This window comes from Lactuca saligna, chromosome 4, assembly GCF_052625555.1.
Source record: "Lactuca saligna cultivar CGN05327 chromosome 4, ASM5262555v1, whole genome shotgun sequence".
NCBI classification, from domain to species: domain Eukaryota; kingdom Viridiplantae; phylum Streptophyta; class Magnoliopsida; order Asterales; family Asteraceae; genus Lactuca; species Lactuca saligna.
This window is the reverse complement of record NC_136420.1, coordinates 271856352-271873543: the sequence shown is the minus strand read 5'-3', so window position 1 is coordinate 271873543 and position 17192 is coordinate 271856352. Positions and strand designations below refer to the sequence as shown.

The 17192-nt window shown below is 33.9% G+C and overlaps 1 protein-coding gene across 1 annotated transcript; it reads left to right on the top strand.

The window, feature by feature from the left end:
• The first annotated feature begins 410 nt into the window (after positions 1 to 410).
• On the top strand, positions 411 to 3062 carry LOC145039136 ((E)-beta-ocimene synthase, chloroplastic-like). The gene is made up of 7 exons (XM_078987249.1): positions 411 to 668; positions 783 to 1065; positions 1201 to 1570; positions 1712 to 1930; positions 2041 to 2179; positions 2264 to 2512; positions 2590 to 3062. Exons 1-7 carry the CDS (start codon positions 411 to 413, stop codon positions 2893 to 2895), a joined length of 1824 nt encoding a protein of 607 aa, XP_078843375.1. The 3' UTR covers positions 2896 to 3062.
• Positions 3063 to 17192: the final 14130 nt, after the last annotated feature.

Genomic DNA, 17192 nt, shown 5'->3' with positions numbered 1-17192 from the left:
GACCAAACCATTTTACAGAGTCTTTCACAATCCAAATTTGAACCTAGCTATATATAGGGCTACGTTATAATATGGATGAACAACTATTGTGCAGACGTGTAGACAATGTTATTCTATGAGAATTATTAAGAGAATAGGTTGTTCGTTAATGTGAATATGTTCAATTTCACACGACTATCATTATTTTCATGCATTCTCAATAATTCTTAAAAAATGCACAAAATTGAGATTTTTTGCAAATTTAAGATGTTTAAAACCCAAATTGTCCTTGTGATTGACCGATCGTGGGACTATACATGAAAAGAAAGGCGATAATTAAATGCTGATAATTGATGTTTTATGCAAAATTTTCTTATATAAAGAGAAAGGGAGCTAAAGTTGAGTAAGCAAATACTCCAGTTTTTTCTCGAATGAGTAAACAAAAACTCCAGTACGCTTGTCATCGAATGGCCCTTCCACTCTATCCAGTTTTTTCTCAACCTTTCTTTTTAGCATACAAAGCAAAGCAAAAGCTCCCACAAATTATTGTAAAGCCAAATACCAGATATTATCCTTCAATAAAGTGTGCGGACAAGAACAATGGTTCACATGAGAATATTGCCTTACCCATTTACCAACCAACTATTTGGACTCATAACTTTATCGAGGCCTTAGATGTCAATTTCCCGGTAATTCGATTATGCATTTTTTTTCCCATTTTAAGCTTATAACAATACAAATACTGGGAAAATATGTAAACGTGATGCTTAATAATTTCATGATCTTTTGATGAATGCACACAGATTAACTCCAGGGAGAAGGTGAAGGAGCTAGATAAGAAAGCAATGCAATTGAATTTTGATTACGAAAATGGTGATTTGAGTATCTTGCAATTACTTGAACAAATAGATGATATCGAAAGGTTGGGCCTTGACTATCGGTTTCAAAATAATATAAGGAGAGCACTAAATATTATTACATCAGTAAATGAAAATAACATTAGGCATGAAGAAAAAGAACGTAGTCTTCATGCGGCGTCTCTTAGGTTCAGGCTTCTTAGGAAACATGGTTATAATGTGTCTCAAGGTACTTCTAAATTTTCCTGAATAAACATCATGATTATCACCGATAAATCGTATACTCTTTATTAATATGAAAATTAACTTATTCTCTATATATTTCAATTTCTCATGATTAACATTCAATTTCAACTTAACACAGATTTTCTTTTAAGATTCAAGGACAGTCATGGTGGCTTCATGCGGTGTCTAGAGACAGATGTCAAGGGATTGCTAAGTCTATATGAAGCTTCGTATCTTTCTTTTGAGTGGGAAAGAGATTTGCAGGAGGCCAAGTTATTTGCAACCAAACATCTGCTAAAACTTAAGCGTCAAGAAAATGAAGCTCATGTAGACATAAATCATGCATTGGAACTCCCCTCTTATCGTAGGATGCTTAGATTACAAGCAAGGTGGTACATTGATGCATACAGTAAACGAAAAGATGCAAATATGCTTATGTTAGAGCTTGCAACATTGGATTACAACATGGTTCAATCGGAATTCAAGAAAGAACTTCAAGAAGTATCAAAGTATACATGGCTTGCCTTTTATCAGTTCTCCATAAACAAATTAAGTGATAATATATTAATCTATATTGACCCCTCTCTCTCTCTCTCTCTCTCTCTCTATATATATATATATATATATATATATATATATATATCAAACAGGTGGTGGAAAAATATAGGCCTAGCAAGCAAGTTAAGCTTCGCTAGGGATCGACTCGTGGAATGCTTCTTTTGGTCAGTTGGAGTGGTATTCGAGCCTCAATATAATTCTTGCCGAGTAGAGCTCACAAAAGTTTATACGTTAATTACTGTCATTGATGACATCTACGATGTTTATGGTTCTCTTGATGAACTCGTGATGTTCACAGATGCTGTCAAGAGGTATGCAATTTTTAAGCACAAATCTTATTACGAGCTCATGTCTTGTTTAATATCCATATATGTAGCTAACTTGTATTTTTCATGGGGAAATGTTGATCATGTTATTTTAGGTGGGACATTAATACAGTGAAGCATATGCCCGAGTATTTACAACTATGCTTTCGCACTCTTTACAACACCATTATTGAAATAGGTTCTAAGACCTCGATTGCACAAGGCCAAGACATCATACCAGTCTTAGTGAAAGTGGTTAGTATCACCATAAGGAATTCAGACTTCAATTCCTTAACGAACTACTAAGAGATTGACATCTTTTTATTGTTGGATTGACAGTTGGGCGAATTACTTGAAGCATTTTTGTTGGAAGCAAAGTGGACTCATAACAAATACATTCCAACACTTCAAGATTATATGGATAATGCATGGCGATCAGTCTCGGGAGTGGTTATACTTACTTATGGTTACTTTTTAATTCATCAAGAATTCAAGAAAGATATAGTTGAGAACTTGGAGAAATATGACGATCTTTTGAAATGGTCATCAGTTATTTATAGACTTTGCAATGATTTGGCTACTTCAACGGTATGTTTTATTTTTCAACGTATTCACAAAACCTTTTTTTTTCTTTCTAACATTTGTGTTACTTTTGGCATATATAGGATGAGATAGCTAGAGGGAAAACTGCAAATGCAATATCATGTTACATGCACGAAAATAGTGTTTGTGAGGAAGTTGCACGTGAATATATAAAAACTTTAATCGACAAAGCATGGGGGGAAATGATCAAAGCCCGAGTGGCCTATTTTCAAGAGTCAACAGATCCATTCATTGATATGACTATTAATCTCGCCCGAATTTCACATTGTGTATACCAATACGGAGATGGACATGGAGCTCCCGATGCTCGAGCCAAAGAGCGAGTCTTATCTGTGATTGTTGACCCCATTCCAATTAAGGATAATTAGGAGTTTTCTGAAAAAAATAATGTTTTTTTTGTTTGCTTGTTTGCAAAAGTGGCGTTGTTTCAGTAACCTTTTGTACAAATGTCACTATTTCAAATTCGGTACAATTATGGGTTGCCCGCATATTTTGTTTAGTTGTTTAAAAGTTATATAAATTATCCTTATATGTTACCGATTCCACCTTTATCTTATATAACAACTTATAAAAATTTCCTTTAAACCATTTTTTTAAAAAATAATTCTCATATGATCAATATCTTTATAAAAATTATTCATTTAATGTTACACTTTTAACCCTATATTTTGTATAATATGTTGTAAATATATCATTGGTATTTATAATTTCTATTTTATAACTTTCTTAAAATTTCACATATAATCTTCTTTGTTTTAAATACATGTTCTATATATTGTTTTTAATAATTAATATTATCATAATTATGTAATGCAAGAAGTAAATACATAATTTACATCACGTTGATAATATTCAGAAATTACAACCGTTTAGAACTAAATTCAAAAATTACAATACCAATTAAACATGAAATTACAAGATCAATAAAAATAAAATAACATCAGTAAAAATAAGTATGCTATAATGTTAGATCTTATTGTTTATTGTTTATGTGTTTGATTGTTGTCTGTTTATGCTTACAAATTTGTATGAAAACCTAATTTGATATGTTTTTATTGATTTTGTTTGAGTATGATTCTTTTTATTACAACAATTTTACAATATATTGATTCATTTAAAATTTCAAATGATCGGTTTGGTATTTAAAAATAAATTTATATCTAAAATAACAAAAAATTACAAAGAGTTTCAATATACTTATTCGTTTTAAATTTATATCTAAAAATTTACAGTTGTTTAATATAAATACAGTGACCAGTAAAATAACAAAAGTTATTCATATTATATATTAAATATAATTTGCAAATGTAACAAACAAACAATGACATACATTAACGTTTAAAAATAAAACGATCTAATCAAACTTAACCTAACAGATAAATTAGGCGGCTCGCATACATTATTAAAAAAATAATCAAATGATAATTTCCTGGCATAAGAACATACAACAGATTAATGAGTGGGTTACAGTTTATTTGTAGGTAAAATCTAGAACTCGATTAAAAATATAAATTTAGATTTTTATGATATATTTAATGCTATATTAATTCGAATATATATTTTGGGCATAAGTAATATGATTACTTATATTTTAATATTTAAAATGTAATAATTAAAACATTTTTTGAGAAATAGTAAAAAGATTTGAATAGATATTGATATGTAAGTGATTGGATGTGAGGTTTTGTTTCAAAAAGAAAAAGTAATACCATGAACATTAAAGATGCTTTTAATATTTAATGATATTTGCTTTATTTTTATTTATAACATAAGAAATATAAATAAAAAGAAAAAAACTCTACAAGAAAAATGACTTACTGTCACACCAAAAAAAGGTGACAATATGCGTATAGTGACATTTTATTTTTTCACTGAAAGTGTGACGGAATGTGACACCATCGTATGGGTCTTATGGTCACTTTAAAATGTAGTGTCTGTATGGTATGAAAACATGTGGCCGTATTATAAAAGTGTGGCAAATGTGTACGAAATTTCGATCCTTAAACATCCACTATTGTAGCTTTAAACAGTTAGTAGTCACATATATTTAGTTAATGTGGTGATTGTATATCACCAAACTGCGACATTCATAATGTTTTAATGTAGTTGTTTTCTTACATATAGTCACACAGTTTAAATTTTATTAATACTATTGTGTATCTTTTGTAAACTTGTAATTATGGTGAGTGTAACCATGTTTGCTAGATGGCCACAAGTACTTTACTTCCATAAGTGACGAATTGCTAATTATTAGTCACAAAAAACAATCAATGTTTGTGACTATAACCTACCATATAGACACACACAATTAAATGAAATACAATCATAAGTAGTATAAAGACACACATTTTGTTAAAATTAAGGATAATTTGGTATCGTATTAAGATTATTGGGTATATTTTAGACACACATAATTTACGGTGAACATGTCCATGTTCGGAAAATGGACACATATTATTAATGATATAAGTGACGATTTACTAGTATTTAGTCTCAACAACAATCAATTATGGTATTTATTTGCCATATCAATTGTTTTTCATGTTGTTATTGTTTAACTTAGTGACAAAAACTTTATAATAAACATCATTTTAAATCAATTGTAGTCTCATAATTCTTGTATATTATGGCTATTGTTAACCATTTAGCTACACATTACAAATTGAGTTGAAATAACCATTGTATATTTTTAGAGACATTAAAAACCTATAAAAACATGGCAAAAATCACACTACAACCACTTTTATTTACTATTTATTGTTACTTTTATTTTCAATATTGTAGACACATCAAAATAATTTAAATGAAACTAACCAAACCCAACAATACGAAACAAAAGAAAAATTTATAATTTGATATTAGTAATAATTGGTACCTATAACAACAACATTGAAACAAAAAAAATGAGTTCATAAGGGCATCATTTTCTGCCAGTCTAGACTTTCCTTCTAAACTTCCAACTTCAATGTCAAATTCCCGATCTGTCATATGAAAATTGTAGCTAATACGGATTAAATATACAATAGCAATGTACTTAAATTTCTTTAAATACAATAGGAATGTACTTTTATTTTTACTAATAATAATATAAAAATGTAACTTGCACATATTTTACAAGTTCCATGTTACAGATTGCTATTATTGGTGATAAAGTGTAAGTGTGTCTTTCTATAAATAAATAAGATTACATTTATTTCAACAAGTTGTTTTTTCATAATGACTTCATCTCCTCAAATTCTTTTGGCATATATATATATATATATATATATATATATATATATATATATATATATATATATATATATATATATATATATCGGATGAGATAGCTCGAGGGAAAACTGCAAATGCAATATCATGTTACATGCACGAGAATAGTGTTTATGAGGAAGTTGCACGTGAATATATAAAAACTTTAATCGACAAAGCATGGGGGAAATGATCAAATCCCGAGTGGCCTATTTTCAAGAGTCAACAGATCCATTCATTGATATGGCTATTAATCTCGCCCGAATCTCACATTGTGTATACCAATACGGAGGTGGACATGGAGCTCCCGATGCTCGAGCAAAAGAGTGAGTATTATCTGTGATTGTTGACCCCATTCCAATTAAGGATAATTAGGAGTTTTCCGAAAAATTAATGTTTTGTTCGTTTGTTCCTTTGTTTGTTTGCAAAAATGGGATGTTTTGGTAACCTTTTGTACAAATGGGGATATTTCAAATCCGGTTCAATTACGGGTTGGCCCACATATTTTGTTTGATTGTTTAAAAGTTATATAAATTGTCCTTATATGTTACTGATTCCACCTTTATCTTATAGAACAATTTATAAAACTTTACTGTAAACTATTTTTTTTAATAATTCTCATATGATCAATATATATATAGAAATTATTAATTTAATGTTACACTTTTAACCCTATATTTTAAATAATTTGTTGTAAATATATCATTGGTATTTTTAATTTCTATTTTATAACTTTATTAAAATTTCACATATAATCTTCTTTGTTTTAAATATATTATTAAGTTCTATATATTGTTTTTAATATTTAATATTATTATAATTATGTAATGCAAGAAATAAATACATAATTTACATCACGTTGACAATATTCAGAAATTACAACCGTTTAGAACTAAATTCAGAAATTACAATACCAATTAAACATGAAATTACAAGATCACTAAAAAAATAACATCAGTAAAAAAAAATACATAATTTATGACACATGGAATCGTGAATAAGAATTTGAAAATTTTCGTTGATGGCAAAGTCTACATTTTCGAGGTTCATTGGGATGACAGGTGTTCATCTCATTACGAATTTGATTTTCAGGTCTCCGGCCTCAACGAACAAACAAATAGTTTTGAGTAATCTGCTTCAATCACCCAATCTGAATCCAACCAATACTCATCATGAGGAAGTGGTACAAAACCAAACTTATATTGTTATTTGTATGTCATACTAGTGTACACATCATTCACAATGGAAAGAAGGTTATCCCTTCTATATCGGAAAACTACAATTGCATGTGAACATGGAAACCTTTCCATTTGCCATTTACCACATTTTCGCGCTTGTTGAAAATAATGGATAATATGTGTATTTCCTCTTTTTTTATTTATATGTGACCTTGTGACAATCCTGTAAAGACCTTCGTCGAAGTTAAACTCAGATAAAGTATGGTTTTGTGCATGAGTGTCACGGTTAACAAAGATATGCCTGCATGGTGTTAGAGGTGTATTACTATTCATTGCAATATTACTATGCTTTCTGAAAAGTTGCACAGTTCTATTGAATGTAAGGCTAATACATGACCTAATCGGAAATTGACTTTCTTCTTGTAGTACATTGTTCATACTCTCAGAGATATTTGTCGTTAAAGCCCCCCATCGACGATATTTATCATATAAAAGACACAAATGACCTTTTTTTTATTTGCCTTAAGTATTGCCAATCTTCAAGATTGATTTCTTTTATTGTTTTCCTATATTTAACAAAATTTCTTTTTTGTGTAGTGCTACCAATAGACCAACACAATTTCTTTAGGCTCATGTTCTTGTACCTTTTCATCAGATTATTTCTTGTGTGTTGAAGACAGAAGCGATGGTATGCCAATGGCTCTTTCCATTCCTCTAGATTTTCCATTGTATGAATTATTTCCATATGTATTTCTGAAATTACACATAATTGTCTATTTCGAGCAACAAAATATCTAAATTTATATAAAACCCAACACCAACTATGCACAGTCTCTTCATCAACAATTGCATAAGCAATACTCTTTCTAAAAAAACAATTACATAAGCGATTTGTAAAAACAAGGTCAAAGAGTAGAACCTTGTTTAGACATGTTCAATCACATGATAAATGCAAGGTCAAAGAGAATTTGTACTCTAAGAAACATAAAGTTCAATTAAGGGAAATACAACATAAACCAAAGAAATCAAGAAATGGCCAAAATGATCAGTATTTTTTTATTATTGAGATACTATACAATGGAAGAGGAACTGCTCTTGTTATCTCACTGAGCTAAGGAAGTATGGTATCACCAACACTTCAGATATCTATATGATAGAACTATTTATTTTTTTCACCATATACTTGAGAATTTAATACTACATGTGACATTAATATTTGATATTATATGCATATGTTCAAAAGAAGTAAGCAACTGATTATGGATGGATTGGTCTTTCATGCTACTGGAACTTTTGAGTACCAAATAGTCAGTATTTAAATGTAAATAATAGATGTTTAGTACGTATTATAACAAGGAAAATATAAAATTTTGTAAGTATGAATCAATATACATTTAGTTATTGTTTAATGGATGTTAACACTCATGTTCTGAAATGATGTATTATGTGTTAAAAATATTTTCTCATAATTTTATTTATGTCACACCCTCAAACCAAGGATGGCGGAAACGTCCGGGGGGGGGGGGGGGGGGGGAGGACTTCATGTACAGTATCACAACAACGAATATAATAGTGCTCAAAGTAAATACAACCACCATATATATAATTGAAAAAGTTACACCAAAGTATATGTTTACATGTTTCAAAAGCAATTACATTATGATGACAAAAATAAATTGTTGACGGTTTAACGTCCCATCCTCAAAGCGATGAAGTTTTCCTGTTTCACTGATTTCCTGAGAATACAAGTAGTTTTGAAAAGTGTCAACAATTAAGTTGGTGAGTTCATAATAGTTTTGTTTGAAGTAGAAACCGTTTTTCCTTGTAAAATCGATATAGTTTGATTTGCAGAAAATCCAATATTTTCTTAGTTAAGTGTGAATAGAAATATTCCTTTATGATGCATTAATGAACCCTAGAATGACCCGTAGAGTTCCTCTATAATCATCCAACGTATATAAGTTATATAAGGTTTAAATTAGATAAAACGTTGAATATAGTGGGTCTGCCCTAGGTCCACAACCAAACAAGGAACAGGAGATGAGGCAGGCATCACTAATTCTAGGCCAATCGAGACAAAATTCTTATAAGACTCAAACATGTACGCTCATCGATTATAGTTGAAGTCTAACAGTTCTAGATACAATATAGTTTTAAAATCATAATAACTATCTTAAGTGAACCTGGTACTTTGTATCGGTACCCCCTTTTTGTATTAACACCCGACACTTTGTATTTGTACCCCTTTTTATACAAAAATCGGCACTTTGTATTTGTACCCCTTTTTGCATATAAACCCGGCACTTTGTATTTGTACCCCTTTTTTGTATTTAAACCGGACACTTTGTATTTGTACCCCCTTTTGTATAAAAACCCGGTACTTTGTATTTGTACCCCCCTTTTTGTACAAGTATGTTAAGTAAATGATCATAAACCATACCTATTATAGTTTATTAAAATGTTTGAAATGTATATGTACCCTAACTATACCTATTATAGTTTAGTATATTTCTTTGTGGTGTTTAAGAATCCCACTCTATGTAAGTCAAACGTATAGTACGATATAACTATGATTAACTTGCTTTGTTTTGTACTATTGATTATGATGGAGGATTCTTATAAATTCAGCAAGTAATTTCCTATTATATAAATATATCATGACAAGAAATACATGTAAAATATGAAGTTATCAAAGATTTAACACTTTGCTCAACATGTTACAAAGTGTTTTGATAGTTAGAAGCTGTTAATTAATTCTTAGTCTTTCAGCACTGTTTTAGAAAAATCATAGAAAAATCATACGAAGTCGAAAACTAGATCCGTAAATTCTGAGAGTTCACAAAATGTGTGTAGTTTACTAATAATTTTTATCAAGATTTTTCATGACCTCGAACTTGGGTGAAAAAGTCCATAATCACAGACCGGTCCGGATTGGTGTTTGAAATGATAGGCCGTTTTGTAAAATTCACCATAAACTGTAGAAAAATCGTATGGAGATGTGCAAGTAGTCATTTTAAAGCTAAGAACTTGAACTATTTTCACCTTGTACAGCTTTGAAAAATAAAATGTTTAGGTTATCCAAAACAGTCCGTGAATGGAGTTGAACTTTTCTGATGAAGGCTGTCAGAAAAATTTAGTTATGTTCTTGGTGTTTTAACTTGTATTCCCCCCCCTGAAAACTTGAGAAAACATGAAAATGTAGGGGTATGAACTCACCTTGAGTGATTTCAGTAGATAAGTGTTGAAGAAGAGAAGTGTTCAACCCAAGAACACTTGAAGAATCACTTGAAGATTTGAAGCTCTAACGCTAATATGATGGAGTTTGTGTAAGATATTCATGATTTGAGTAGAATGAAGTGAAATAATCATAAGGAGGATGAATTATACTTACTAAGAGTGGAAGAACACTTGAAAATAAGCCTTGAATCTCGAAATTGGAGAGGGAAAAGTTTGAGAGAAAAGTGGTGTTTGATACTTAGTGAAATGAGGGCAAATGAGAGAAATGAGGAGAGAGGATGTTTGTTCCAGCTCTAAAAACGTGGGAATGAGTGTAAATTGAGAGTGAGGGACATTGAAGTGACCTAGGTAAGGTGGGGAGGTGTGGTTAGTCAAAGAGTGGGTGTGGGGTGGTTGCTTGTGACATTGGATAAGGCAAAGTCAACACTCCACCTTTAATAATTCACCCACTTGATTTTTATTATTTAGATAATGATTTTCATCAAAATATGTTTAAATTATGAATATTTAGAGTTTATTATGTTAAAATATAATTTCTGGAGAAAATCCCGCTTTAAAATCACGAAAAACGGGCTTAAAATGTTAAAAATATCAAAAATGGGCTAAAAGTGACAAATTTCCGAATTCTGGCCGAGGTTCGGCCTTCTGATGCTGAAACCGAGAGGAGGGAGGGTAGAAACCGAGAGTGGAGAAGAGAGAGGGAAGGAACCGAGAGGGGAGAAAGGAGAGAAAGGGAACCGAGAAAGGAGAAGAGAGACCGAGAGAAGAGAAGAGACAGAAAGGCGGAGTAGAGACCGAGAGGAGCAGAGTGGCGGAATAGAGACAGAGCGGCGGAGTAGAGACAGAGAGGAGAGAAGAAGCAGAGCGAGAAGTGAATAGAGGAAGCGAACAGAGAGTGAGAAGCGACAGAGGCAGAGGCTCGGTCTCAGCTACAGGGGCTCGGTCCTCCGGATTCAGCCAACAGAGGCTCGGTCCTCTAGGTTCAGCCAACAGAGGCTCGGTCCTCCGGGTTCAGCCAACAGAGGCTCGGTCCGTCCAAGGTGCTTTCGACCTTAAGGAGCTTCGGCTCCTTGAGAAGGGTTTCGGTTTCTAAGGTCCCGTTTTCTCGTTTTTACCCTGTTTTAAGCCGTTTTTGACCCGGTTAAGGGCCGGAATGATCCGAATGATTCTAAAAAGTTACGAGAAACTTTTGAGAGAGATTTGGGAGAGATTTCTCACACTTGGAGAGATTTGGGAGAGATTTGACATTCTTGGATAAATTTCTCATACACAGAGATATTCGCGAGAGTTTTCACATACTTGGAGAGATTTGGGAGAGATTTGACATTCTTGGAGAGATTTCTCATACAGAGAGATATTTGAGAGAGATTTCACATACTTGGAGAGATTTGGGAGAGATTTGACATTCTTGGAGAGATTTCTCATACAGAGAGATATTTGAGAGAGATTTCACATACTTAGAGGGATTTGGGAGAGATTTGACATTCTTGGAGAGATTTTTCATACAAAGAGATATTTGAGAGAGATTTCACATACTTAGAGGGATTTGGGAGAGATTTGACATAGAGAGAGATAGAGTGAAAACGATTGAGAGAGGTTCCATGTGGGACAGTTGTGAGTGTCCGGCATCGCAACGCATGGTTCGTAAACCCTGTTAAGCCTTGTTTAAGGATCTTACACACTCCCGATGAGTAAGCATCATTGTTTTATCGGTTTGGCTTGCCACTTACCGCAGTTTTTAGGTTAAAGAGATCTAGTTGTACGTACTTTTCGATTTATGTTTTCTTATCAGAATAGCGAGTTGTTTAATAAATACTGAACGTAAGTCCTAGTACACAAGGGTTAGTTGAGCTGACCGGTTTGACTTTGAATTGACCAGAATTTGACGGTTGTCACATCATCCCCCCGTTAAAGGGAATTTCGTCCTGAAATTTGCACTTCGAATGGAGATCCAAGAATTTAGAGCAAAGATGGGGATAACTTTTCGTAGTACAAGAAATTGATTATGGTGAGGAATAACTCGCCCGATGTCACATGATTATTACTATGCATGCTTTAATCGATGCTAGATTTAACATATAAAGAAATTCGGGATTTAAATGTCGATGTTAGAAACACGTACTGATATTTGCGGGCAGTTCCGGGGTGGTTTCTCCCTCGGTGATTGCAAGCACCCTTCCACCACCACCAGCATCTCTTGTCCTTGGGCATTCCTTTTTAAAGTGTCCCGTTTCTCCACACTTGTAACAAGTTCGGCTTACTCCAAAGCCAGGGACCTGGTTGATGGGTCGTGCTGGTGCTTTACAGAAACGAGCAGTGTGCCCCTCTCTATCGCAGTTTTTGCAATGCATCTTTCGATAAGCCCCAGTGTGATGGAAGTTACACTTGTTGCATTTCAGAAGTGTTCCAGCGTATGGTTTCATGGGAGTTGGCGTGGTGAGGGTTGTGGCAGCATGAACAACAAAGATCTGTTGCTTCTTAGCGAGGCCTTGGGCTGATTGGTCCTTCTTGTTGTCCTAAAACTTTCTTTCGCTGTTCCCTCCTCTTGCTTGGGTAAGGGTGGTTGTCATAGTGTCATGGTTGGCATGATGGTCAATGAGTTGTTGTGCTAACTCCTTGGCGCTGTCGAAGGTAGTTGGTCTTGAGGCCAGCACGCTATCTTGAATTTCGGGGGACAATCCCCAGAGGTATCGCTCCAACTTTTTGTCTTCCGGGGTGACCATAGCGGGACAAAGGAGTGCTAGATCACAAAATCGGTTGGTGTAAGTTGTAAGGTCGGAGCCTGCCATTCTGAGATTCCATAGTTCTTGCTCCAGCTTTTGCACTTCACCTCTTGAGCAATATTCCTTCAGCATCATCTTCTTTAAGTCCTCCCAACTTAATGAGTTAGCCACTGCAAGCGTAAGCGACTTAACTCTGCCGTTCCACCAAGTGAGAGCTCTTCCGATGAAGGTGAATGTCGCGTACTTGACTTTGCTCGCTTCGGGGCAAGCATAAATCTCAAAGATTGCTTCGGTTCTCTCGAACCATTGAATTAGTGCGAGGACACCCCCACTTTCATCGAAGGAATCGGGTTTGCCATTTGTGAAGTCCTTGTAAGTGCATTCCCTTGTGCATCCTGCACTATCTTTGTGGTTAGGGTTTGTGGCTCCAGATCCAGCACCACCAGTGCTATTTGTGCCAATTTGTGACATTACAGCTACCACGGCTGCTGTTACTGCAGCTTGGAACATTTCTGGATCAAACTGAGGAGGTGGCGTCGGAGGTGGTGGCGCTGTGCTGCCCGAAGGTCTGGGTCTTTTCCTTGGTGGCATCGTTCTGTCATGAGTTTGCAAAAAAAAAAGTGATCAGATGGTAAGTTTCTACTAGTAAAGACAAGTCAGTTGTTATAGAATTAGATTTTTCCTGCATTATTCTTCGATTTAAAAATTCCTTATATATAATTCATAAAGGAAGTCCATATGAATGAACTTCATGAGTTGGTAGGTTTTGTGGTCTCTCTTAGATTTTTCACGAGTGTGCTCAAGGCGATTGGTGCGGATCGTATGTATTCTTGCATTTTCATCAACCTCTGCGATACTATGGAGAGTTGTTCTACCATGAATCTCGTTTCGGGCAACTCTACGGATCAGGATTGGAAAAATTCTATCAGCTGAGCTTCCTTTGTTTATGTTGTAGAAACATCGTTCTCTATTAAACGACATATGTTGGTCTTGTTCTTCGCTCCAGGTTTCCAAGCACTCTACCCAAGGAGGCGTCGGGCCTTGAAAAGCCGGTCGAGGGTTGGGATTCGGAACAAGAGTCATCGGGGTTAAGTTCTCCACTTCAGGGTCGGAGTCAGAACCATCAGCATAGCCTTCAGCTTGGTGACCATCTACAGGGGTTGGGTAATCATTCTCTGGCTCCTCTCCGAGCCATTTGGTATTGTCGAGGTTAGGGTAGTACGGGTCATCGTGTGGATGGAATCCAGCCATGATATCTTCGCGAGAAATGGGGATATAAGAAATAACTAAGCAAACGTACTAATTAGCTAATTATATGATGATCTTTATCAGGTACTTCAACAAATTGTTTAGTGCATACTAATTATATGTATTCGGGACAGGATAGACCTTCGAATAAACGACCCTAACTCTAAATCCCCAATCCAACGAGAACAGGAAGTAGAGCAAAGATCCACAGATTCTAAGTCTATGACGTCCTGGATACATAAAATTTTAATGTATCCACTAAGCAACTATTGACCTATTGATAAAGATCTATTTAGTTCTCACATATGTAATTATAATAATGCCAAAATACCCCTATGGTACTTCATTGTGGTAGTGTTGGTAAGTTTTTAGACTTGTTGCCACATCACAACCATTCTTGGGCATATGCTAATCACTCCTCGGACCAGCATAGTTGATCAGGCTATGCCACTCCCAAGACTGACCATACATCCCCAGGCTTACCTGTGATATCCAACAATCATTACTTTTGTTTTGTCCTAAAATGATGCTGACCTTAGTATGTATGCATGCATGTATACTTTTAACAAAAGCTATTTATTCCTAAAGGTATAGCTGTTTTGAAAACTTTAAATCAGAGACCTTAGTCCCAATGCATTTATAGTTTGTATATCTTATGTGGTTCGATATACTTAGCTCACTATAAACAATGCTCTAATACCAATCTGTCACACCCCCAAACCAAGGATGGCGGAAACGTCCGGGGGTGGAGGACTTCATGTACAGTATCACAACAATGAATATAATAGTGCTCAAAGTAAATAAAACCACCATATATATAATTGAAAAAGTTACACCAAAGTATATGTTTACATGTTTCAAAAGCAATTACATTATGATGACAAAAATAAATTGTTGACGGTTTAACGTCCCATCCTCAAAGCGATGAAGTTTTCCTGTTTCACTGATTTCCTGAGAATACAAGTAGCTTTGAAAAGTGTCAACAATTAAGTTGGTGAGTTCATCAGAGTTTTGTTTGAAGTAGAAACCGTTTTTCCTTGTAAAATCGATATAGTTTGATTTGCAGAAAATCCAATATTTTCTTAGTTAAGTGTGAATAGAAATATTCCTTTATGATGCATTAACGAACCCTAGAATGACCCGTAGAGTTCCTCTATAATCGTCCAGCGTATATAAGTTATATAAGGTTTAAATTTGATAAAATATTGAATATAGTGGGTCTGCCCTAGGTCCACAACCAAACAAGGAACAGGAGATGAGGCAGGCATCACTAATTCTAGGCCAATCGAGACAAAATTCTTATAAGACTCAAACATGTACGCTCAGCGATTATAGTTGAAGTCTAACAGTTCTAGATGCAATATAGTTTTAATATCATAATAACTATCTTAAGTGAACCTGGTACTTTGTATCGGTACCCCCTTTTTGTATAAAGACCCGGCACTTTGTATTTGTACCCCTTTTTATATAAAAACCGGCACTTTGTATTTGTACCCCTTTTTGCATATAAACCCGGCACTTTGTATTTGTACCCTTTTTTGTATGAAAACCGGCACTTTGTATTTGTACCCCTTTTTGTATATAAACCCGACACTTTGTATTTGTACCCCCTTTTGTATAAAAACTCGGTACTTTGTATTTGTACCCCCTTTTTGTACAAGTATGTTATGTAAATGATCATAAACCATACCTATTATAGTTTATTAAAATGTTTGAAATGTATATGTACCCTAACTATACCTATTATAGTTTAGTATATTTCTTTGTGGTGTTTAAGAATCCCACTATATGTAAGTCAAACGTATAGTACGATATAACTATGATTAACTTGCTTTGTTTTGTACTATTGATTATGATGGAGGATTCTTATAAATTCAGCAAGTAATTTCCTATTATATAAATATATCATGACAAGAAATACATGTAAAATATGAAGTTATCAAAGATTTAACACTTTGCTCAACATGTTACAAAGTGTTTTGATAGTTAGAAGCTGTTAATTAATTCTTAGTCTTTCAGCACTGTTTTAGAAAAATCATAGAAAAATCATACGAAGTCGAAAACTAGATCCGTAAATTCTGAGAGTTCACAAAATGTGTCTAGTTTACTAATAATTTTTATCAAGATTTTTAATGACCTCGAACTTGGGTGAAAAAGTCCATAATCACAGACCGGTCCGGATTGGTGTTTGAAATGATAGGCCGTTTTGTAAAATTCACCATAAACTGTAGAAAAATCGTATGGAGATGTGTAAGTAGTCATTTTAAAGCTAAGAACTTGAACTATTTGCACCTTGTACAGCTTTGAAAAATAAAATGTTTAGGTTATCCAAAACAGTCCGTGAATGGAGTTGAACTTTTCTGATGAAGGCTGTCAGAAAAATTTAGTTATGTTCTTGGTGTTTTAACTTGTATTCCCCCCCTGAAAACTTGAGAAAACATGAAAATGTAGGGGTATGAACTCACCTTGAGTGATTTCAGTAGATAAGTGTTGAAGAAGAGAAGTGTTCAACCCAAGAACACTTGAAGAATCACTTGAAGATTTGAAGCTCTAACGCTAATATGATGGAGTTTGTGTAAGATATTCATGATTTGAGTAGAATGAAGTGAAATAATCATAAGGAGGATGAATTATACTTACTAAGAGTGGAAGAACACTTGAAAATAAGCCTTGAATCTCGAAATTGGAGAGGGAAAAGTTTGAGAGAAAAGTGGTGTTTGATACTTAGTGAAATGAGGGCAAATGAGAGAAATGAGGAGAGAGGATGTTTGTTCCAGCTCTAAAAACGTGGGAATGAGTGTAAATTGAGAGTGAGGGACATTGAAGTGACCTAGGTAAGGTGGGGAGGTGTGGTTAGTCAAAGAGTGGGTGTGGGGTGGTTGCTTGTGACATTGGATAAGGCAAAGTCAACACTCCACCTTTAATAATTCACCCACTTGATTTTTATTATTTAGATAATGATTTTCATCAAAATATGTTTAAATTATGAATATTTAGAGTTTATTATGTTAAAATATAATTTCTGGAGAA

Bases quoted from the DNA above. Each gene is read 5' to 3' on its own strand.
- LOC145039136 (XM_078987249.1), top strand. From the start codon at position 411: ATGAGTAAACAAAAACTCCAGTACGCTTGTCATCGAATGGCCCTTCCA. The intron at 1,571-1,711 runs GTATACATGGCT...TATATCAAACAG, and splicing joins GAACTTCAAGAAGTATCAAA to GTGGTGGAAAAATATAGGCC. The intron at 1,931-2,040 runs GTATGCAATTTT...ATGTTATTTTAG, and splicing joins TTCACAGATGCTGTCAAGAG to GTGGGACATTAATACAGTGA.